This window comes from Mixophyes fleayi, chromosome 1 (assembly GCF_038048845.1).
Source record: "Mixophyes fleayi isolate aMixFle1 chromosome 1, aMixFle1.hap1, whole genome shotgun sequence".
In the NCBI taxonomy this organism is placed as follows: domain Eukaryota; kingdom Metazoa; phylum Chordata; class Amphibia; order Anura; family Limnodynastidae; genus Mixophyes; species Mixophyes fleayi.
This window is the reverse complement of record NC_134402.1, coordinates 305,598,810-305,624,791: the sequence shown is the minus strand read 5'-3', so window position 1 is coordinate 305,624,791 and position 25,982 is coordinate 305,598,810. Positions and strand designations below refer to the sequence as shown.

The 25,982-nt window shown below is 42.0% G+C and overlaps 1 protein-coding gene across 2 annotated transcripts in view; it reads left to right on the top strand.

Annotated features, from left to right (window-relative positions):
• Positions 1 to 13,378: 13,378 nt before the first annotated feature.
• SPTLC1 (serine palmitoyltransferase long chain base subunit 1) overlaps positions 13,379 to 25,982 on the top strand; it is a 42,788-nt gene continuing 30,184 nt past the window's right edge. For both annotated transcript variants that reach the window (XM_075211145.1, XM_075211146.1), the window contains exons 1-5: positions 13,379 to 13,546; positions 15,402 to 15,509; positions 16,352 to 16,446; positions 21,973 to 22,066; positions 22,495 to 22,567. In XM_075211145.1, coding sequence (XP_075067246.1) covers positions 13,394 to 13,546; positions 15,402 to 15,509; positions 16,352 to 16,446; positions 21,973 to 22,066; positions 22,495 to 22,567 — 523 coding nt within the window. In that variant the 5' untranslated portion in view covers positions 13,379 to 13,393. The remainder of the gene's footprint in view (positions 13,547 to 15,401; positions 15,510 to 16,351; positions 16,447 to 21,972; positions 22,067 to 22,494; positions 22,568 to 25,982) is intronic.

Sequence of the window (25,982 nt, the reverse complement as noted above, 5' to 3'; positions counted from 1 at the left end):
GGGCAAACGAGAAGTTATGGTTTCGGGTAAGGCAGAGCTGGAAACCAATGAAAGTTCACTCACCGAGTCAACCAAGGCCAGAACAAGGTTTTGGATGATTAGCACAGTCACCCGGAACAAACAAGGACTTCCTGATGTGGGACTCATGGTAAAACAGCTTGGAAAAGCAGGCCCAATATGTGCCACGGAACAGTCCATGGGTTCCTGTAGTTTAGGACACTCTGCCTTAAAGTGGCCTGGCTCACCACATTCAAAACACTTCAGATTAGACAGCTTTGCACCTGGCCCTCTGTCCGTAGCAGTTTTGCCATTGGGCCCTATAGCAAGGATTGTCAAACCTGGCTTTTGGCGTGGCAGCGGCTTTGTTACAAATGCAGGTTCTTTAGTCATTTGCTGTAGCGCACCTAACCTTTCTACCACGGTGGCAATCTCTTCATAAGTTTGTGGGTCTGATTGCAGAACCCACCTTTGCAAATCGCGGTTCAGCCCCTGGATGCAGTGATCTATTGTCAGAACTTCAATAATCCGAGAAGCCGAATTCTACTCAGACTGCAGCCATTTCTTTAAAATTTTAGAAAGCTCAGCCACTTGCGCTCTGACCGTTTTTCTTTATCATAGCGCCATTGGTGATAGCGCTGGGCTCGGCCTGGCTCTGAAACTCCAATGCGAGCCAATATCTCAGACTTTAGGCACAAATAATCAGAGGCCCGTTCCTCATCTAGATCCATATAAGCTCGCTGAGCTTCCCCAGTCAGATATGGCACCAGTCTCTCAGCCCAATCTTTAGGAGGCCATTTTGCCCTTTTTGCAAGTCTCTCAAAGGACACCAGATATGCTTCTACGTCATCAGCTGGTGACATTTTCTGGAGAACAGGACCAGGTGGTTCATTTCTGTCATGCCTCACCTGGCTTAACTCTTCTCTTAAGAGCCTTGTGTTTTCCACCTGTGCCTCGGTGACTCGTAGCATCTGAGCTTGCTGTTCTTGCTGCGCAGCGGTCACATTCACGAGGGTTCTCAGTACTTCCTCCATGTTGACGTCTGCGCGAGTTGGGTAGCGGAAACTTGCTTCCCGGAGCATCCCACTCCTGACACCACTTGTGGCAAGAGCCTGCTACTGCAGAAGCACACGCGAACAACTTCTTCCTTTTTATGTAGCTTTATTGTCAGGATGGTAAATGTTTTGACACCGTATACTTTCACAGCAATTATGGAGACCCTAAACGCTAGCTATACATAGACCAGCTCTCTCTCAGGACCAGCCAGCTTCCCCAGCGTTGGTCTCTGTGAACAAATGACACAAACAAGCTTTTATACATGATACTCCTCCCCCAGCCTTAGCTTGATGGACAGGTGACACACCCACCTTCTCTTTAAGAGAAAACGCCCATCACTGGCTCTGTTTGAACTAACAGACCCTGTCTGTTTGCTGAGAGGAAGCAGCTTTCAAATCATGTAAGTTAACCAACTTTAAACTACACATAAGTCTTTACTTGGTTTAACCTGAATCTAGGTGCATAACTGCGCCAATGTCTTACTCTGTTTGTATGTTTTCTTTGCATCTTGTCAGATAAATGCCTCCCTTTGTTACACTACATTATAACCAAGTTCAGTAAACATGGCATGATGAACATTGTAGTGCACCTAAGTATACTTCAACAATACACTGTCCATCACATACTTAAATGTACCTGTGCATCAGTAAAGTGAAACTATTTTAAAATGTTGCCAGCTATGTAGTATGCCTCTAGCCTGCAACTCAGACCTCCTCACATGCCCATCAATCCTCAACACATGCTCCCCAGCAGGGGTATAGGAACAAAAATTTCCATTGGGGAGCAAAAGGCCAAGGAATACTATAGGGCATGAAGACCCTTCTCTCGCGATTGGTAGCTCGTTTTATGACACTTGTATCCAGGGCCGGACTGGGACTAAAAATCAGCCCTGGCATTTAAAGTACACAGGCCCACCTCAGTTCCAGCAGGAAAGAAAATATGTGCCGCTGTGCAGCGGTGGCGCCGAACAGAGCGTGACTGTCACGGGCACTAGGAGTCTTTACCCAGGGATCACCAGGTGATAGGCTTACCAGAGCAGTATAGGTGGTAATATGGTACTCTGGTAGCAGGGTGATCACGGAACAGGAAATAGCAGATGATGAGATGCTCAGGAAAGTCTATGACTAGCAGCACTGGCAATATGGAGGTAGTAATACACGAGGAACTGTATGGACAAAGGACACGTGAAGGTAGTCAGTGGTCTGCGGTAGCAAGTTGTACCACTGCTATAGTGAGGAGGAATGTCCAACAGAAACGAGGAGGTGATGAGAGTCAGCGGTCTGCGGATAGCAAGTTGTACCGCTGTCTGAGTGAAGGAATGGAATCCAAGTGGAGGTATCCGGGGAGTCAGTGGTCTGCGTTAGCAAGTTGTACCACTGCTATGTGAGAGGATACTGGAACAGGTGAAACTGGAAACAGGGGTCAGTGGTCTGCCACTAGCAAGTTGTACCACTGAATATATATGTGAGGAGGTGCACGGGGAGAGACTGCAACACAAGATATACACGGGCACCTTGACTTTGATCCACAGAAATATGCAAACTATAAATGTATATATGACTGAACAACACTGCCAATATAGAAAGTCTCTTGAAGTAATCCAGCACGAGATAACACAGTCAATGATGGCAATAGACTCAGCGGATAGCAAACTCCAGAGGAGAACCAACACAGTCCAGCAAGGTATGCAATACACAGCACAGTCAATGAGAAGTATGCATACCGTGGTTCAGGAGAAGGCAGTCAGACAGGAGTGCAGAGATACCTGAACGGCAGGAGGCCGGCAGGATGCAAAGTCCCTGGATGGGTGAAGCGGTGGTCTAGTAGGTGCAGCGCACAGGTAGGTAGACCAGCAGGGAACACAGGAAAGCGTGGAGAGCGGATCAGCAGTAGATGGATGAGTAGCGCTGAGGAGTAGCAGCAGCGGGTCTCTGCGGGAACACGGAGGTAGCCAATAGCAACCAGCAGGTGCAGTAACGATGGGACACGGGAGAGCAGAGTAGAACTGGAACTGTTGATCACGGAGAGTAGCGGGTAGCAATAGCGGCAGCAGACTCAGGGAAACACGGGAGAGTTGACAAGGACTGAAGACTGAAGCGCACAGAGGCAGCGGATAGGAATCAGCCAAACAGTCACAATTAAACACAGACGGGTTGCAGGTTGAAGACTGTAGTGCACGGAGTCAGCGGATAGGAATCAGCTAGCAGTCACGATGATGAAACACAGACGAGTTGCAGGTTGAAGACTGTAGTGCACGGAGGCAGCGGATAGGAATCAGCTAGCAGTCACGATGATGAAACACAGACGAGTTGCAGGTTGAAGACTGTAGTGCACGGAGGCAGCGGATAGGAATCAGCTAGCAGTCACAATCATGAACAGGTGAGTGGATGTGAATGAAAGACTGTAGTGCACGGAGGCAGCGGATAGGCATCAGCTAACAGTCCCAATAATACATGGTAGAGTTGAAGTGGTTAGAAGACTGTAGTGCACGGAGGCAGCGGATAGGAATCAGCTCACAGTCACGATGATACACAGAAGGGTAGCTGTGGTATGGGAACCACAGAAGTAGAAGTGGTTTGGAAACCACAGAGGTAGAAGTGGTTTGGAAACCACAGGAATCAGCTGGGCTGAATAAACGAGGAAACACAGGAACACCTTCAGAGACTCATGGGGAATGAGACTCCAAGATCAGGCAACGTGGTGTTGACCACAGGTGCTTAATATAGGGAGGTTGCCTGATCTGCCAATTAAGTTAAAGGAACATACACTGAAGGTTTAGAAAGGGCTGCGCATGCGCAGTCCCTCAGGATGGAGGACGGCCACGGTTCCTAAATGTCCGGGAAGAAGCACTCACAGTCCGGTGAGTGACAGTACCCCCCCTTTTAAAGGTGGGCACAGAACGCCTGGAACCGGGCTTGTCCGGATTTTTGGAATAAAACTTCTTCAGAAGGGCAGGAGCATTAAGATCTTCAGCTTTGATCCATGAACGCTCTTCAGGACCAAAGCCCTTCCAATGAACGAGGAAACGGAGGACTCCTCGCGAAATTTTTGCATCCAATACCTCAGTAATCTCCAAATCCTCCTCCTGATGAACTTGAACTGGCTGCGGTGCTGAGGGAGGAGCCGAGAAACGGTTGATGATGAGAGGTTTGAGCAAGGACACATGGAAGGCATTGGAAATCCGAAGATTCTTAGGAAGAAGAAGTTTAACACATACTGGATTGATAACTTGAATGATCCTATATGGACCAATAAAACGAGGGGCGAATTTCATAGATGGAACCTTCAAACGAATATTTTTGGTAGATAACCAGACACGATCTCCAATTTTTAGTGGTGGAATAGCCCGCCTCTTCTTATCTGCGAAAGACTTATATTTGTTAGATGTCTTCTTTAAACAGGTTTTGACCTGAGACCAGATATTTTTGAAGGTCTGACAAGCAGTCTCCACAGCAGGAACTTGGGTGGGCGGGAGGGCAGGAAATTCCGGAAAAGACGGATGGTGACCGTAGACCACAAAGAATGGAGTTTTGGATGATGACTCATGGTACATGTTGTTATGGGCGAATTCAGCCCAAGGGAGCAATTCTACCCAGTTGTCTTGGTTGGCTGAAGAGAACATCCTAATAAAAGTCTCAAGATCTTGATTGACTCGTTCCGTTTGTCCGTTAGATTGCGGATGGTAAGAAGATGAGAGTGCTAATCGTATGCCCAAAGTTTTACAAAGGGCCCGCCAGAATCTGGAAACGAATTGTACTCCTCTATCAGACACAATCTCAGACGGACATCCATGGATGCGAAAGATTTCTTTAATGAAATGTTCAGCCAGAGTAGACGAGGAAGGTAAACCGGGCAGAGGGACGAAATGGGCCATCTTCGAAAATCTGTCTACCACTACCCAAATAGTATTGTGATTCTTACTTGGTGGCAAATCAGTAACGAAATCCATACTAATATGGGTCCAAGGCTTGGACGGAATGGGTAGTGGTCGCAGCAACCCTGCTGGAGTTCTGCGGGAGGATTTGAACTGAGAACATAAATCACAGGAAGCAATAAACTCTTTGGCGTCTCTCCTCATAGAAGGCCACCAGTAACTTCGAGAGAGAATCTCAAAGGTCTTGTGTTCACCGGCGTGTCCAGAAAAACGAGAGGCATGGAACCACGAAAGGATTTTCCTTCTCAGAGTAGGAGGCACGAGGGTCTTCCCAAATGGTAGCATTTTGGTGGATGAAGCAGCCAGAGAAATACATTTGGGGTCTAGAATAGCATGGTTGGGAACCTCTTCTACATCAGAGGACGTCACAAAAGCTCGAGATAGAGCGTCAGCTTTCTTGTTCTTAGCGGCTGGTTTGAAGGTTATAATTAATTCAAAACGGGAAAAGAAAAGAGACCATCTTGCTTGACGAGGGTTCAAGCATTGGGCAGATTGCAAATATGACAAGTTCTTATGATCCGTGAAGATCATCACCGGATGGCGAGCTCCTTCCAACAAGTATCTCCATTCCTCTAATGCAGCTTTGATGGCCAGCAACTCCTTGTCCCCGATAGTATAATTTTTCTCTGCGGGCAGAAGACCCCGAGAGTAGAAGGCACAAGGATGTAATTTTTGTTGCTCCGAGCGTTGGGAGAGAATGGCTCCTAAGCCCACATTAGAGGCATCTACTTCTAGGAAGAAGGGGAGTGTCACATCAGGCTGTCGAAGAATGGGAGCAGACGAGAAGGACTCTTTGAGAATTTGAAAGGCTTGGAGAGCCTCAGGTGACCATTGCTTAGTATTAGCCCCTTTCCGAGTTAGGGCCACAATAGGAGATGCAATGGATGAAAAGTCTTGAATGAAGCGTCTATAGTAATTGGCAAAACCTAAAAAACGCTGGATGGCACGAAGAGTAGTTGGCTGAGGCCAATGTAGTACAGCATTTACTTTGTCTGGATCCATCTTCAGGCCAACTCCGGAAACTATATACCCCAAGAATGGAATCTGGGGTAACTCGAATGAACATTTTTCCAATTTACAGAACAATGAGTTTTTCCGTAGTCTGGAGAGGACCTCTGCCACATGTTGGTGATGAGAAGGCAGGTCCTGTGAGAAGATCAATATGTCGTCCAGGTAGACAACGACACATACATATAATAAGTCCCGAAAGATCTCATTGATGAAACCCTGGAAAACAGCGGGGGCATTACACAGCCCGAAGGGCATTACTAAATATTCGTAATGCCCATCTCTGGTGTTGAACGCGGTCTTCCATTCGTCACCGGAACGGATTCTAATTAAATTGTAGGCACCACGAAGATCCAACTTAGTAAATATCCGAGCTCCCTTGATGCGATCAAATAGCTCAGTGATCAGCGGAATGGGATACCGATTCTTGATAGTAATGGCGTTGAGTCCACGAAAATCTATACAGGGGCGTAATGATCCATCCTTCTTTTTGACGAAGAAGAACCCAGCTCCAGCGGGAGAGGTGGAAGGTCGAATGAACCCACGCTGGAGATTCTCCTGTATGTACTCAGATGTGGCTTGAGTTTCAGGTAACGAGAGAGGATAGACCCGACCCCTGGGAGGAGTCTTGCCAGGTAGAAGGTCGATCGGACAATCCCAAGAACGATGAGGGGGAAGACGTTCAGACTGAGCTTTATCAAACACATCGGCAAATGAAGCATACTGAGGAGGGAGTCCAGGGGAGGAAGATGAGATGGAAGATTGCTGTACTTTAAGAGGAATAACTTGAGAGAGACAACGATGGTGACATTCAGACCCCCAAGACGTAACTTGAGGGGTGCGCCAGTCAATCTGGGGAGAGTGACACTGAAGCCATGGAAGGCCTAAGACAATCGGACTTGTCGTAACTGGAAGAATTAAAAACGAAATTTCTTCATGGTGTAGTACACCAATCTGAAGAGTTACTGGAGACGTACTCTGGGTGATGAGACCATTGATGAGACGTGATCCATCTATAGCCGTCACAGTAATGGGTGTTTTTAAAGTAATCACTGGTAGGGACCATTGATTCACTAGTGATTTAGAAATGAAATTTCCTGCTGCTCCGGAATCAATCAATGCCTGTGACTCAAAGGATTTGGTAGCAAAGAAAATCGTAACATCAAAAGCGCAGACTTTAGATTTCATAGACAATGGAGAGGACTCCAGGGACCCTAACTTCACCTCTCCAGAACTAGTTAGGGCCTGGCATTTCCCGATCTCTTAGGGCAAGAGCTGAGCATATGCGTAGAATCAGCACAATAGATACAGAGTCTATTCTTTACTCTTCGTTTCCTCTCCTCTGAAGATAATTTGGAACGTCCTATCTCCATGGGAATCACAGAGGATGGAGCTGGACGAAATTGAGGGTTTAAACGAAGAGGTGCTTTGACAGCCGTTGTTTTCTCAGACTCTCTTTCACGAAATCTCATATCTACACGATGGCAAAGAGAGATCAAATCTTCTAGTGACGAAGGAAGCTCTTGGGTAGTCAGTGCATCTTTAATTTTATCGGAGAGCCCCTGCCAGAAGGCGGCAACTAATGCTTCAGTGTTCCACTGAAGTTCAGAGGCTAAGATCCTAAATTGAATGACATACTGTCCTACTGTATGAGAGCCTTGTCGCAAACGAAGAATGCTGGAAGCAGCGGAGGTCACACGACCTGGTTCATCGAACACACTTCGGAACGTGGAAATGAATTTGGCACTATCTTGTAGAATTGGATCGTTTCTTTCCCACAGAGGGGAGGCCCAAGCCAGAGCTTGTCCAGAAAACAATGAGATAAGATAGGCCACTCTGGAACGATGGGTAGAAAAATTTTGAGGTTGGAGTTCAAAATGGACTGAACATTGGTTAAGGAAACCTCTACAAGTTTTGGGGTCCCCGTCATATTTTGACGGAGTAGGCAGGTGAAGCGTAGGAGCTGTAGACACCTGGGATGGCACTGGGGAAACGGAGGAAAGCACAGGAGCTTCAATATTAGCTGTAACAGTCTGTCCAGATGTTCCTTGGGAGGTTAACGATTGGTAACATTGAAGTAACAGCTGTTGGCGAGCATCCTGTTGCTCCACACGGCTGACCAGATGCTGCAGCATCTCTTTAGCAGTAGGTTCCGTATCTGGGTCTGTCATGGCCTGATCTTACTGTCACGGGCACTAGGAGTCTTTACCCAGGGATCACCAGGTGATAGGCTTACCAGAGCAGTATAGGTGGTAATATGGTACTCTGGTAGCAGGGTGATCACGGAACAGGAAATAGCAGATGATGAGATGCTCAGGAAAGTCTATGACTAGCAGCACTGGCAATATGGAGGTAGTAATACACGAGGAACTGTATGGACAAAGGACACATGAAGGTAGTCAGTGGTCTGCGGTAGCAAGTTGTACCACTGCTATAGTGAGGAGGAATGTCCAACAGAAACGAGGAGGTGATGAGAGTCAGCGGTCTGCGGATAGCAAGTTGTACCGCTGTCTGAGTGAAGGAATGGAATCCAAGTGGAGGTATCCGGGGAGTCAGTGGTCTGCGTTAGCAAGTTGTACCACTGCTATGTGAGAGGATACTGGAACAGGTGAAACTGGAAACAGGGGTCAGTGGTCTGCCACTAGCAAGTTGTACCACTGAATATATATGTGAGGAGGTGCACGGGGAGAGACTGCAACACAAGATATACACGGGCACCTTGACTTTGATCCACAGAAATATGCAAACTATAAATGTATATATGACTGAACAACACTGCCAATATAGAAAGTCTCTTGAAGTAATCCAGCACGAGATAACACAGTCAATGATGGCAATAGACTCAGCGGATAGCAAACTCCAGAGGAGAACCAACACAGTCCAGCAAGGTATGCAATACACAGCACAGTCAATGAGAAGTATGCATACCGTGGTTCAGGAGAAGGCAGTCAGACAGGAGTGCAGAGATACCTGAACGGCAGGAGGCCGGCAGGATGCAAAGTCCCTGGATGGGTGAAGCGGTGGTCTAGTAGGTGCAGCGCACAGGTAGGTAGACCAGCAGGGAACACAGGAAAGCGTGGAGAGCGGATCAGCAGTAGATGGATGAGTAGCGCTGAGGAGTAGCAGCAGCGGGTCTCTGCGGGAACACGGAGGTAGCCAATAGCAACCAGCAGGTGCAGTAACGATGGGACACGGGAGAGCAGAGTAGAACTGGAACTGTTGATCACGGAGAGTAGCGGGTAGCAATAGCGGCAGCAGACTCAGGGAAACACGGGAGAGTTGACAAGGACTGAAGACTGAAGCGCACAGAGGCAGCGGATAGGAATCAGCCAAACAGTCACAATTAAACACAGACGGGTTGCAGGTTGAAGACTGTAGTGCACGGAGTCAGCGGATAGGAATCAGCTAGCAGTCACGATGATGAAACACAGACGAGTTGCAGGTTGAAGACTGTAGTGCACGGAGGCAGCGGATAGGAATCAGCTAGCAGTCACGATGATGAAACACAGACGAGTTGCAGGTTGAAGACTGTAGTGCACGGAGGCAGCGGATAGGAATCAGCTAGCAGTCACAATCATGAACAGGTGAGTGGATGTGAATGAAAGACTGTAGTGCACGGAGGCAGCGGATAGGCATCAGCTAACAGTCCCAATAATACATGGTAGAGTTGAAGTGGTTAGAAGACTGTAGTGCACGGAGGCAGCGGATAGGAATCAGCTCACAGTCACGATGATACACAGAAGGGTAGCTGTGGTATGGGAACCACAGAAGTAGAAGTGGTTTGGAAACCACAGAGGTAGAAGTGGTTTGGAAACCACAGGAATCAGCTGGGCTGAATAAACGAGGAAACACAGGAACACCTTCAGAGACTCATGGGGAATGAGACTCCAAGATCAGGCAACGTGGTGTTGACCACAGGTGCTTAATATAGGGAGGTTGCCTGATCTGCCAATTAAGTTAAAGGAACATACACTGAAGGTTTAGAAAGGGCTGCGCATGCGCAGTCCCTCAGGATGGAGGACGGCCACGGTTCCTAAATGTCCGGGAAGAAGCACTCACAGTCCGGTGAGTGACAGTGACCTCATTGTGTTGTGGGTGTGGCCAACATGGGGCATTGATATATACATTATAATAATACATTACATTTATCATTTTAGACAAATACATTGGCACTACTGTTAGAAGTACACAGCTTTGCCTTCACAAGCAGTACGTTGTGAAGCGGGACATACCTCCCAACTATCCTTGCAGTCGGACCAAGTCCTGACTAAGGGAGACAGTCACCCATATTCAGGACTGCCCCACCAGATTCAGGACAGTTGGCAGACTGTCCTGCTCTCTCCTACCTGTCTTGGTCACTTTCACTACTTGTAGCAGCTGGTTTCTTTAGCTCAGTTCATTCTTGTCTTGATCCTGGAATATTGGATGCCCTATTTTGAAAAAAAAATGGGTACATGAGATTTAGAAAACTCCAGCCAGAACCCGGTGTTAAAACAATAGCACTCACGTTTTATAATTAGGCCTCCCTCCAGTCCCCACAATAATAATATTCACATTTAATAAGTAGACCTATTACCCTCCAACCAGCCCCAACATTAAATTAACAGTATACACATTTACTCAAAACATATTTCACTTCCTCCAAACAGTCCCAGCAATAAATTAAATAGCAGTGAAGTTTAATAAATATAGCCATTTTCCACAACCATCCCTGACAATAAATAATTCATATTCACATTTAATAAATAGCCCTCCTCCCCAAAATCAGCCCCATATTCAATTGATAGTCCTAAACCACCCCAGCATTAAATTAAACAGTTTCAGTGTTTGTTTAACCTATAAAAATGTATTTATATATTATTAAATAAATATTATTATTACAATTTATTACTAATTAGTACAATAGCTGTTAGAATGATACATTCAATTGTTCATCTTAAAAATTTACATTTTTCATAGTCATTAACCTAGTTTTTATTCAGATTTTGTTGACAGCCTAATCTCATTTGATTGGGAGTATTTTTAAATCTATAGCCACTGCCTCACTGGTTATATTATGTGCTATAAATTCAAATTGCTATAGTTCATTTTTGTTTGTGGACGTACTGCACGAAATACTGGGTAAAAGTAAAGTGAATAGTTGTTCATCTTCGATACAGGTTATTTATTAAATGTTTATGAACGGAACACTTAAGAGTATTTTTAAACATACAAATCAATCTGTATTAAATCTATACTAAGGCAATCTATAATAAAGAACATTAGGCAGTTATACTGAGACAATCTATAATTTAAAAAGGTTTCACAAGTTTAGAACAGATACCATGGGGGGACTTCAATTGACCGCAGGTTTTTTTTTTACACTGCGTTGTCATTTTAACACGGTTTTCACTAATTTTAGAATGGGTTAACTTTACCCGATATTCAATTAAATTTTTAACGCAGCTGGTTTTTTTGTACGACGGTCCTATCGCGGACAAGTAGAAGATCCATTGAAAGTAGAGGGAGGGAGAGAGAAGCGCTAACAACTATTCAATTGTTTTTTAACGTGGCGTCGTAAACTGAAAAATCGCCAGTTTTATATCGCAGCTCTCATGACTGTGCAAAAAATTAAAAACATAAGAAAACTATTTGAAATCATGTAATAATGTAAAAAAAAATAAAAAAATAAATAAATTATGTTTGTCAGTAATGCATAACATTAAAAAGGTGATTTTCTTTAAAAAAAAAGGCATGTAAAAAAAAAAGTCATAAAAATAATAAATACACCAATCACTAATATATTTCTGTATGTTATATGTACTAATATGTATGTACTAATGTGTTTTGTCATGGTAAAATAGAGTAAAAAAAGTACTGTATGTAGATATTATAAATTAGAAAGGTTGTGTAATGCAATAAAATGTATGCCAATGCATTGCTTTTATTATAAATGACCGTGTTAAACCCTCCCCTAGACTCCACAAAAAATTTGCAAGCACCAATGAGGTTTTACAATTGAATTGCAAGATTTTTTTGCACAGCGGTAGCTAAAAACAGTCGCATCAGCTGGTCAAAACCCGCGCAGGTATTTTTTTTTCAACCCGGCTGAAAAAAAAAACCAACCTGCGGTCAATTGGATTCCCCCATAACTTCAGAAAGAAGCATGAAAATACCTCTACTCAGTAGAGCAGGGCTGCCCAGCACGCCTGTGAATGTGGCCCAGAAGGAGTTTTGGTTGTGGCAAGGGGGCAGCACTGTTAATGGAAAAAAAAAATCCTGCAAAAAAAAGAAAAGAAAATACTTACCTTGCGGTCACGTCGGCTGGTACTCCAGCTCCCTCCCTTGTCTCCTCCTCCGTGCGGTGCTCGCAGTGAATGTCGGGCGTGATGTCATCACGCCCAACATTCATTGCGGAGCGCAGCACAGAGGAGTCACCAACGCGAGAAGAACAATCAGCAGCAGAGAATTGGAGAAAAGAAGAGAAGAGGACAGGAGAACAAGCCGATTAAAAGGTAAGTTAAGGGGGATTTTTTTTATTATTTCAAGGGACGCTGACCAGTGAATAAAAGTCACCTGGTCCTGGAGCATCATGGACCTTATCTCCCTGCTACATACTTCTACTTGTGATACTAATAGGGCATTATATATTATTCTCTTTGGCCCATTATAAGTTGTTATCCCTTAACTAACATAGTGGTGTAATTATCAAAACAGGTGACAATTTGGGGTCACAGTGATGTATATGTCAGGTACCGCAGGCCTGGTCAGGGCACCCTGATATACAATGCCTGGCTTAAACACACTTATTGATATTGCATCGAAATAATACAAAAAGTGATTATAGTATAATAACTAGAGAGGATTTTTTGAACAGGGCGATTGAAAGGTAAGTATAGGGGGATTTGAAAAAAAAAGTGATAGATATATATGTATATATCACTTTTTTCTCATATATATATATGTTAACTATGTTTTCTATGGTTTTTTGGATGATCAGCTATCGTTACTGTTAGTGTATCTTATGTGCGGCCCAAACCAACTCGTCGTCTTCCAATGTGGCCCAGGGAAGCTAAAAGGTTGGACACCCCTGCAGTAGAGGTATACATTAAATGTATAGAGCACAGGATAGATCTCCATGTCATCATGCCCACAGGTAAACCCATACAGAGGACCCAAGCCCTTACTGAGGAAGAAAATCTCAACTAACCGCTAGATGTCACCCCAAACCAGGAACCGCCCTCACACTCGGTCGTAACCATAGCAACAACACACCCAATACTGAAAACTGCTAGTTAACCGATCTGCGCTCCCCTGTCAGGTGCTGACATTGGTTAGGGGCCGACGAGGCTCCGCCTCCTTTCATGACCAACATGAGGTTTGGCTCACTTGTCTGGTGACGCTACTTGGCAGCCACCAATGGCTGCGAAGCTTCTCGGAGAGCCACGCCCCCCGACCTCTGTCACGAGTCCTCCAGGAAGCGTCCGGCTTCTTGTCGCCGCTCCGGCCTCTGGTATCATGGCAGCGAGTCAGCAGTGGGTGCTGGTGGAGATGGTGCAGGCGTTTTATGAGGTCAGTAAGTTCGGGTAACCGCACCCTTCACGGGTGTCTCCCGGTGAAACGTGTAGTCATCGTTCCGGCCCAGCTCCTCGCACCACTGCCGCGATCTCCTATCACTTGCGCTGTGTAACTTCCGTGTCCGCTGCCCTGCACCTCAGGTGACATCAGTCCTGTCTCCAGCAGGCAGGTCCTCTGTTCTCATGATGTCATACTGCTGATGGGAACTTTGGTAGATGTCTCTAGCAGGTGTTGGGGGCACCAATTTATAGGCAATTACATTCAGAATTAGATAATGTTCTTGCTGAAAAAGTTTAAATAAGTGGATTTTACTTTGTTGGTAGATCTATTATTGACAATATTTGCTATTTCTACTTCTCTTTATGTTTATACACAGCGCAGGGGGTCAGGAGTTTGATTTTAACCAAGGCCCTATCTATTCTGTATGTTCTCCCGGTGTTTGTGTGGGGTTCTTCAGTCCATATAAACATACATATTGTAAGGTGGAGTTTAGTGACATAAAGCACAAGATTGATTTTTCTTTTCATACCTCAGTTTGCCACATCTGCCAAGGTACCTGCTTGCTCTGATAGACTAGCACCACACCATACCCTCCTCTTCCTGTTTGTCCTATGAATGAATGAAGCGTAGAAGGGTATAGACACCTGTGACAGGATGGGTTTACTCTGCCACTCTGTTGTGCTGCCAGCACAAGACTCTATCACCAGCACCTGGAATCAGGGGCTGGCTGACCAATTTTAGCCCAAGACTCTGCTCTGCAACTTATTAGGAGCAATTTAAAGGCAAGTCACCCAGTCTAAGGTATCCTACTATTGGAAAGCAGATTCCAACCAGCCCAGCCAGCCCCTGACTGGAACCACTACCTTCATTGGGTTGTCTGTAGCTGCTGCAGAACCTCTTTGCTGGTGACTGTGGCTGGTGCCTCCTGACTGCTTAATCTGTTTCAGGACTGCATGGTGGCAGGCAGAGTATTTATTAAGGGTGCTGGGTTCAAAACAAAAAAGCCAAGGTATGGATTAGAGCTGTAGCGCTTATCTGTAGGTCACAGGATTTCAATTGATATAGGAATCGTGCAGGAATGGAGCAGAATCTCTTGGAATAGTAGTGTTTATTGGTTTTTTATGTTGTGCTTCCACTCACTGTGAAGTGGGGGCTACACTCGGAATCCAGTAAACCTGGGCTTGAAGAATCAAACTTTAAATCCCCGCCCAATTTATTTTCAAGAGGCAATGTATTTCCTGGATTCATTTGAGTCCAGGAGGGACATTACAAGCAATGTACTGTGGATTGGGGTCCTCCAACCGAAACCACAGTGCTCTCCAGTCCCTCTGAAAGTCCCTTTTTGGTGCTGGGGCACACATGGTGGAAAATGGAAAGGTAGGGTGTCTATGAACTACCCACTTGGGGCGTCTGACATACTTTGTCGCTCTTCAGGTAATAAAGTTTGTTTGTCTGCACGAGCTGACGGTTAAGAGAATATGACTGCTGCACACCTGAAGGCATTGTCAGGGTTTGGTTGCTAGAGACTGGTGTATACTTTGAATATCCCTGTTGTCAGAACAGTGCAAAGACAAGACTATTTTATAGGTTCTGTGCATTAAGCCTAACTTTTGTCTGTTCACTGCTTACCAGCACATATCTAAGTCCTGCCCACCTCCTTATTTCTCCCCATGTTCACACTTTCTCCTCCCCCATGCTTCCAGCACACTGGGCTTTCTCAAATCCCCATAAACCATTGTATTATAATTAATGTGTAATCTACTGCAATAGGATTTTTGGAAGTCTCCTATGAGTTCTGTGATTTGTATAAAATCATGTATTACACACCCCTATGTTTCTTACTCTTCAGGCACCTGCATATCACTTGATACTAGAAGGAATTCTTATCCTGTGGATTATTCGACTTCTATTCTCCAAGACCTACAAACTGCAGGAACGATCTGACCTCACTGAAAAGGTCATATGCAATATTCAGATTATTTCAAATTTTTAAAGGTTATTGTGCATATACATTTTGTGTTTGCTTCATACTAAAATGCAGACGTAGCTCAATTATAGCCATAATCATGCATTTACTTGTGAATATTATTGTGTATATTGACATTAATGTGGTATTTGAAGCTTAGAAACAAGCCCTGGAAAAAAAAGTTCAATCTTCTAATCCTTCAATAATATATTTGCCCTGATCTATTTCCCCTCTAGTTTTAGAAGTGTCCCTTTATACCTTGTGTTCATCATTTAGGCTGGGTATACACTAGAGAAAATTTTCCTAATGTGATATTAACGAAACTAAACTAAAAAAAACAAGCACACACAAAAGGACGCTTATAGGTTATAATTTTGTCTGTCTATAGCAACCAATAAAATGTTGGCTTTAATTTTCTAATCTGCACTAAAAACATCCACTCTACCTGTAATGGGCAAGATCGGTTTTATTCTCTATGTACTAGTTTTCATATTGGCCCTTGATTTTACAGCAGGTAATGTATCTTACTAATAGGTACACTTGCTGTGAGAGGGTCACTTCTAAAAATAAGTCATTTTATATTTGCCCTAAAATGACCTGTACTCATGTAGCTTACATTCACTCCCCATATTAACATGGTTATACAGTGGAAATGACTTGTGTACTGTATGTAGTTTTCTACATAGTACTATGTGTCATACATACACGACATCCTGCACAAGTAACAAGCATGCTATTTGCAGTAAATATAGTAATGATCATTAATATGTATTGTATAATATAAAATATTGCTGTTTACTGGCCCTTAATTTTGTCATGTATTGGATTTGCAGGAGAAGGAAGAATTGATTGACGAGTGGCATCCAGAACCTCTTGTCCCTCCTATCTCTAAGGATCATCCAGCTCTCAATTATAACATTGTTACTGGGTAATTGACTCTTATTCCGTTGCAACCAAGACAAAGTGAAGTATATGTAGCATTGTATGGGGTTATAGAAAGCACCTTGCAAGTTGAGCTGTTTTTTCATAGATGCACAGATAGCTTTAAATTGCTCTATTGTTCACAAAACCATAGTAGACTGAAGGTATGTTGCAGTGATCAACATGAGAGCAGGCACCCCATTTGTTCTTTCACAGGAACTGTGAAAGAGAACATATGGGGTGCGCCAAGAAACCCAAAAAAATATAATGCATTAAAAGAATAATAGTGGCAGATGGCAAGCTTCGTTATAAATTAATAAATTTATTCCAGTACATTAAAAACAAAAATGAATAGTGACCCACATACATTGGTTTGTAGTTGTGTATATAACCTCTAAATAGAGGTATACCATCTAAATAAGCAGAAAAACATAAAATAAGAGAATGTATAAATAGGAAAATATATCCTCACTTAGGAATATAGAGCAGCACAGTATGTGGCCAGTACACTTTGTATTGAAAGCTTTAAATCCTGGACTTACATGGTTAGATCACAGTCTGGAAAGTTCAAAGTAGCGGTAAATACAGAAACGATCTCACCCAACAGTTCACAAATCTGCACACGAGGATCCTGAGTGAACCACGAGATATCACATGGGTGCTGTGGGTCCTAAGTGTTCAACTATCTTGATGTTGTATAGTGGAAACTTGGCTGTTTAGGGCAAAACACCTCCCTTGTAGTTTTCTTACAGCCTGATGATCAATCTCAAGTTAGATAGTCTCCATTCTTAAGGGTAGAGATTGTATAAGGTATCCGCTTGCAAGATATTTAGTCCAATAGTTTCCAGTAGTAGTGAGTGATAGATGCTATTATACATCTGGATAAGCAGAGTACTATTAGAATATCTCCCACTGACGCGTTTCGTCTGCTCTCAAGACAGACTTTTTCAAAGATGATACGCTGACCCTCATCTGTGTCTATGTAAATCCCTGCTACAATATTGATTGGCTCATGTTAATTAAAGCCGCCTGAAGTTGACTAAGGTCTTATTTTATCGCTTTTAGTATTCAGGTCCATATCCTAGGAGAAACAGATAATATATGGTAGAGTATGTATGCATAGTATCCAAAAAGAAATATAAAAATATATAATAAAAATAACTTTTTTATTTAGAGATTTGTTATTACACAGAGATCGGCTGAAGAGAAGAATCCTTCTATCTACAATCTAGATCTATTTATCTTAAAATATGTTTAAAATTTCAAATAGTGAATGTACATCTAAGCAAAAAATATAAAAAAAACCATGAAATTAAATTGAAAAATGTATGTAATAATAAATTAGAAACCAAATGACTCTACCGAGGATCGAACTCCAGTTCATGCATTAAGAGTCCGATCATACTCAACCACTGCTCTTTCTCATGTTAACCTCCAGTATGGAGGGAAATATATGAATAATAGTTCAATCCAGCTATGTACAAAATCATAAAAATAGACATAGAGTGCAGCAATCAAAAAATGAACTCAAATTTAACTAAATGAAAGGAAAAAAATATATTATATTATATTATGGAAAAAAATATTTATTATAATAAGGAAAATAAGACAATACGTTCCAAAAGGGAAATAATTTAATGAAAAATTTAAATTATGAATGGAAATTAAATATAAATAATCAAAAATGTAATAGTAATAAGATATGATATAGTAAAAATAATATATAACTAGTTATTTATAGTTTAACTCTAGTTTCTCTTTAAACCCTCTGATGTCAAAGTCCACAGTTTTTAAACCTGCCCCCATCTCATATTGTGGGTTTTATGGATCCCATAATGACCACACTTAAACCAAAGGGATTAGCATGGTGTGTATTATTGAAGTGTCTAGAAACACTGTGATTTTCCACTTTATTAATAATATTTTGTCTGTGTTCCATAAATCTTTTGTATGCTTCTAGTTCTACCTACGTACTGCAGGCCACAAGGGCACTTGTTGTAGAAACCTGATGTAGTGAAAATTTCTTGTGAAAAATTAGATGTTACTTCTCCATCTCTATTTTTCATATAATGGCAGGTAGTACAACATAGTTTCCCACATTTAAAGTTCTTTTATATTACCCAGAAACCCAGTATTATGGGATTTTACTTCATTTTATTGGTCTAGACTAGGCGCTAACAGGTTTTTTTAGATTCTAAGGGGCATATTCAATTGTTCCTCCGGGCGCCGCCGGAACGAGCGCGTTAAAACTATTACCGTTTATACGGTAATTACTCGCTCAATTTCAGCTCGCAGCTCCCTGAGCAGCGAGCTGAAATTCTGAAATTGAGCGAGTAAATTACCGTATGAACGGTAATTACGCGCAATATTACCGTATAAACAGTAATAGTTTTACCGCGCTCGTTCCGGCGGCGCCCGGAGGAACAATTGAATACCCCCCTTATTCTTTTTAAAAATTACAGTGGGATGTTCTGGAATCACTGTATTCAGAATAGAATCCTGTTTCAATATATGATAGTTCTTTTTAATTATGTCTTATAGCCATTGATATCACATTGTATTTTGAAATAAATTTAGGATTACCAACCAGATCAGATTTCTTATTCACTGATTCATGTTGTTTAATCTCTAAGTGAATTTCGATCAAGATTTTTAGCATATTCATACACTTCATCTAGGATTTTATATGGATATCCTTTTTCTTCAAAGGACATGCTCTCTGCTTGTTTTTCAAAATTACTTGGTGTAGAGCAATTTCTTTTTAGCCTACTTAATTGGCTTTTAGGAATATTTTCCACCCATGGTCTTTAATGATTGCTATTGGAGTCAATATAATTGTTAGTATCAACTTGTTTCTGATAATTTTCAGTAATAATATTAGGACCCTGTACTGAGAGAGTCAAATCCAGGAAATGAACATACTGAGAACTCCAGGTGTACGTAAAAGATAAATTATATTCGTTGTGATTAAGATAAGTGACAAAATCAGAAATTGAATCCTCCCTGCCTTCCTAAATAATAATAAGGTCATCAATATAATTGCCATAGTACACGAGGCTCGCCCCATATGGGCCGTCCCATATATATTTATTTTCAAAGCGGCCCATATAGATATTTGGATAACTCTGGGTGAACCTTGTGCCCATGGCCATCCCCGTAATCTGTAAATAGTAATCCAAATTATAAAAAAAAAATTGTGAGTAAGAATATAATTAATACAATCTATAATATAGTTTTGCTCCATAGTACTACCAGATAGTGTGTCTTGAACAGCATCCACACTTTTTTCTGTGAAATGTTGGTATAGAGGGCTGAAACATCCAACTTAACAAAATAGTATGTGGATTCTATGTTATATCTTTTATAGTTCTTAATAAGTGTGTGGTATCTTTAATGTATGATTTTAAAGAGACAGTAAATTCTTGTAAATAGTAATCAACATAATGTGAAAGATTAGTGCTTAAAGACACCCAATACCAGAAACAATAGGACACCTTGGAGGTGAAGTGAGGGATTTGTGGATTTTTGGTAAAAAATAAAAAGTGTGTATAACAGGATGTGGAACCCATAGATAATGCCAACACACTCTAGAGATGATCCCTTCGGGCAGGGCCCTATCTAACAACATCTTTAATTCATCTTGATACTCTTTTGTCGGATTACTATCCATTATCCGATAAAAAGTGGTATCACTTAACTGTCTATAGGCTTCTTTCAAATAGTCTACTGTATCTGTTATAACCACTCCTTCCCCTTTGTCTGCAGATTTTATAACAATATTCAAATCTGACTGAAGTTTTTTAAGAGCAAACCTTTTTTTTTTTCAGAAAAGGTTTCTATTTTCCTTTTAGATCGATATTTATCTCCATTTTTTTGTGAATCTTTGTTACATAGTTCTTGGAAATCAGTCAACGTAGATTTATAAAAACAATGAATAGCCGTGCTTTTATGTTGAATAGGATAGAAGCTAGATTTTAGTTTAAATTGATTTTTCTTAGGGCTTATATTTCTTTCTGTACTCAATGAATAAGTATTGAGTTCATATATTGAAACGGTAGATTCATTTCCATCTACAGTATTATTCTCCATCCATAAATCTTCTAAGATATCCAAGGGTTCTTTCATATTTAATAAAACAGGTGAATGGTATTCTACACCTATCTTTTTGAGTTTCTTATAAGCAAAAAATCTTTGTCTACATAGATCTCTAATATATTGATTCAACTCTACAAAAAGGTTAGGATCTGAACTAGGAGCAAATTTCAAGCCTTTCCCTAAAACATTCTTCTCAATTGGATCTAAAGTCCTAGTTGAAAGATTATATCGGAACTCTTTTCGATCTGCCCCCCCCCCCCCCCCCCCTTCTTTCCTCCCTTTCTCTCCCTCTTTTTGGAGTCCTTTGCATTAGTGGTTCGTAAAAATTTGTGAGTGGTATATTGTTTTTCATTCTTGTTCCCTCTCTTGTCCTAAAAAAGATGGATCTCTGTATTTTCGACCTAGTTTCATATCTTAACGTTCGATCATAATCTTCTCTCTTATCTTTATGTTGCGTTTCTCTCGGTAAAAACGATTCTCTATCTCTTTTTTTCATAAATATTAGTTCTAGCTGGATCCAATCTTGATTAACTTTTTTTGGGGGGGAATAGTGAATTGTTCTATTATTGGGACTATAGTCCCTATTTGTCTATATACTTTTGTTTTTAGTTCTGAGAACTGTGCAAGGGAATAACAATGGTTTCAAATTTGATGTTATGTGGGAAGTAATTACTGCAAGTGATTGGGCAGATGCTGTGTCCATGCAATTGGGTGCTTGCTCTGAACTTATATAAAGTACTCCAATGCAATACGACCACCCTTGTATGAATACTATAAAACAATAGGGCTCCGAAATGATGAATATTATTAAACTACATAGAAATTCAATGCAAATATGGTCTTTATATAATAGCTTAAACTCTGACAATTACATGCAGTATGCAGTAATTTTATGCTTTTTGTCAGGCAAAGGGGGCACCCAGGGTTTTTAGGGATTTTGTGTTACACAAACACAAGGCACTATGTAATTGGATTTTTCAAACTGCGAAAAAGTTTCCAAACCTCTGAATATACATGTCTAATGCTCCTTTCATATACAAGATGCAGTTTAACAATATTTTTAAAGTGAATTCTGGGCAGCTAAGTCTCTAAGTGGTTAGCACTTCTGCCTCACAGCACTGGGGTCATGAGTTCAATTCCTGACCATGGCCTTATCTGTGTGGAGTTTGTATGTTCTCCCTGTGTTTGCGTGGGTTTACTCTGGGTGCTCTGGTTTCCTCCCACACTCCAAAAACCCACGCAAACACAGGGAGGTTAATTGGCTGCAATCAAAATTGACCCTAGTCTCTCTCTCTCTGTCTGTATGTGTGAGCTCCAGTGGGGCAGGGACTGATGTGAATGAGTTCTCTGTACAGCGCTGAGTAATTTGTGGCGCTATATAAATAAATGGTGATGATGAAGTCTAATATTGTGTTTCTCATTATGACTTATCTTGCAGCCCTCCAAATCACAAGATTGTTGTCAATGGAAAGGAATGTATCAATTTTGCATCTTTCAATTTTCTTGGTCTGCTTGATAATGACAGGGTTAAGGTTAGTAACATTAACTATTCTCCTCGCTTTGTAAATCTGACACCAGCACTGTGTTTCAGCAATAACTCTTATATCTGTTTAGTACAGTGAGTGACCTAAAGTAAAGTTGGTGATTAGGTTATTCAGCATAACCAGCAAATAACCAGATCTTTCTATACACACACACACACACATATATATATATATATATATATACAATACAGTTTGTGAGCTGTACAAGTGGATCTAAATGGGCACACGGTAACTTTGGGCTTGTTTAGTCTATTATCTGTTTAAATATATGCAGGCGTAGCACTGACCTGTTTTGAGTTTTACATGTTACAGCAATGCCTGCTTAGTTATTTTGTTTTAAACACTATATTTGATAGTTAGTTTTGTCATTTTTAATAGTGTGAGAGTACCTTCTTTTTCCTTCTCCATCATTTCAGAGTGCAGCGTTGGCATCGCTTAGGAAGTATGGTGTTGGGACCTGTGGTCCAAGAGGGTTTTATGGTACATTTGGTGAGTATACCTTTCATTACTAAACACAAACACAGAATAGTAAGTAGAAGGGGGCACCATGTAGTGTATTCAAAGATTTTATTCTACAAAATGTTGCTTTACAAACACAATAAAGACCGAAACAATAAACTGCTCATCTTGCCTGATGGAGGAGGATTCACTTGCTAGACTCACTGCTTGGAGTACAGTTTGTGCCAAGCCACGCTCCAACGTTTCATCTTACCTGGACTTTGTCAGGGGGCTGGCTTGACCTCAAAGTCCAACAAATTCAAATATCATTTTTATTTTTTTATGTACTGTGATGTGCCAGTTTCCTTTCTTAGCTTTTTTTTGTTTAATAGATCTGTCACCCATCAATATTGGGTAATAAAGGAGAAGCAGCAGACCTAATCTTGTTTTAGTGCCTAACTTGCTGGTGCAGCTCCACTCAGGAATAATATTTATTGTACATCACTAATGGAATATGTGAATTTCACTGCAAATGTATGTTTTCATAGAATAGGAAGTGCCAATGTATACAGATCTAGAAATAGAATATATCCAAAATAAGGCTTTATTGTGACAGCACAACACTATAGACATTCACAAAGATACAGGGTAAATGGTAGTGTGCAGCCTCTTGCAGTCAGCCCCCCAAAGTAGCAATTTCATTATCCTTCAGAGTCTTATTGTCCTGCTGTATTACCACTACCGTTTTGCTAGACAGTCCTGTATCCTCCAGCCTGCGCTACTGGCTCACACAAACCATGTCTTGGTTTCTTCTGGCGGCACTGCAATGCCTGCCCAGAGTCCTTTGTGCTGATGTTTGTACACCAGGATCCTCCAAGATGGAATGAATCTTTTGGAATTCTGCTCTCCTTATGTTCCTGGCTGTTAACACAGGAAGTAAGGTCAAATGTTTCAATCCTCCCCCTTTCAGCAGGGTCTATCAGTGGACACTTAAATTATCTGACGGTTAGACATACTGTCTGTTACCTTTTATTATACAATGAAATGGCTTGACTGAATTAGCTATTTTGCTGGGTACACTTTATAAAGGGTTACAATACTACATCAGGGATTGACGCTTCACGCAGTCTTGAAACACTAAGACACTTGACATATTGTATCTGCACCGTTGTATAATCTGAGCCTGTGATGCATTTTGGTACAATAATATATATTATATTTTTCAGTGCTATTTCAGCCAGTATAGTACTGTGGAGACACATTGCACATAATCTGGAAGTACTAACCTAATTACCTCATATTCAGGGCTGCCAAGAGGAATTCAGGGCCCCGGTGCAACAAATTCATGGGGCCCCCCTTATAGTTAAGTGAGCAAAAATTTTAGGGGGTGTGGTCACACGATTGGGGGCGTGGAAATGCGCCGTTGGGGCGTAGCTAGCACATCAAAATCACTAGGTCCTGAATTCACCGGAGCGTCACATTTGTCCAAGCACTCCTGACTTTCAGGACATCTAGCACCCTTGTGTAGTATAGGAAGAATGCAGCGTGTACACAAAGAGTTCAGTCTTGGCCTGCGCCCACTGGGCTCACCAAACATTGGCATTGTCCCTACTAGAATCACAACATTTCACACACTATGCTGTTCTCTCCTACCTGTTCTTCTCACTTTCTCCACCTGTGGCTGCTGCTTTCTTTGGTTGTGGTTTGTCCAGATCCTGGAATGTTGGGGGACCTATTTGGGGGAAAAAATGGCTACATTTAGAAAATTGCAGCCAGCCCCGGCGTTAAATCAATAGCACCCACGATTAATAATTAGGCCTTTCTCCGGCCCCAACATTAAAATAATAGTATTCACATTTAATAAATAAACCTATTTTCCCTTCCTGCAAACAGCCCCAGCAATACCTATTTCCCGCAACCATCACTGCCATTAAATAATTCATAGTCACATTTAATAAATAGACCTCATTCTCCCCAAACTCACCCCAACATTCAATAGCCCCCAAACCACCCCATCTTAAATTAATAGTCCCCACTATTAAATTGCCTCACCATCAACCTACAAACAAAATAGCACCCATTAATTAGCCACCACCTACCTCACACTCACTACATTGCGCCAAGCCCCCTGTGCCATCACACACACATTACTGTGCCCCTTCATCACAACTACAATGCGCCCTCCATGCTGCCTTCCCTCCTTCTTTTTCCCTCTGGGCCTCTCTCCCCTTTTTTTTTCCTCCTCTGTGCCTCTCTCCCACTTTTTTCCTCCTCTGTGCCTCTCTCCCATTTTTTTTTCCTCCTCTGTGCCTCTCTCCCACTTTTTTTTTTTTTCCTCCTCTGTGCCCTTTCTTTATAGTACTGTCCCTCTCTGTTTCCCCCTTGCCTCTCCGTTTCTTACCTTTTTGTCAGCTTCTTTCTCTTCTTTTCTTTTCTTCTGTCTTCTCTTCTCTCTTCTTTCGTCATGCTTTTCATCCTGTCTGCGGCGCTCCTCACTGACTGACGGGCGTGACTTGATGACGTCACGCCCGACAGTCAGTGTGAATGGAGAGGAGAGGAGGGACGCGGCACCGCGGAAAAAAAAGTAAAAAAAAATAATAAAAGATCGCAAAAGATAAAAAAAATAATTAAATTAGCAGCGAGGGCCCGGCCCGGGCACCCTGGCATGGCCGGGCCTGGGTAAAAAGTACAATGAATAGAAGATAATAGTGCACTGGTAGGCACTTCTTCATAGGGATGATTTATCATTAATGCTCTGACACATGCCACGTGTGTAGTGGTAGTCTTTTTCTCATCTCTGGAAATGCCGATACAGCGATATTACAGGCCCAAAAACTATAACAGCGACCATAATAAAATGTAAAATTACCATGTAACACACTGTTTCCGGCATGCTCAGTGACCGGCAAATGAAAAATCTGAATTGGAGAACGTCTCCAGCACAAAATTACTTCACTTCTAATAGCCACAGGTAAAATGACGCTTTTAAAGTGGCAATGGGCGGACCAGACACCTGTATGATGTAATCTTGGTGGCGGGTCTGTCCATTGCCGCTGTTATAGTTTTCGGGCTTGTAATGTCACTGAATGCTGTGTCTGCAATTTCAGACCCGAAAAAACATACCACACCCCACGTGTGGAAGTAAGAGTGCTGTATACGTTTGCTTAGGGAGCTGAGAAATTAACATGAGTCTTTGGTACATCCTCTTAACAATGGGATTGCAGAAGAAAACACATGGAGAACCACCAAAGATAAGCCTTCCGTTACTACTGAGAAGTACTGACTAATGTTCTTAAAGATTGTATTAACATTCATATATAAAAGACCTTTGGCTATGCATTGCTGCTGTTTGCGTAAGTGTGCAATACCTTAAATACCCATTAGATGGCAGTCCTTAATCGCTTTTCTATATGGTAAAAAAGAGCGAGAGAGTCTGGATTTTAATTCTCTGGTTCCTTTTTGATTT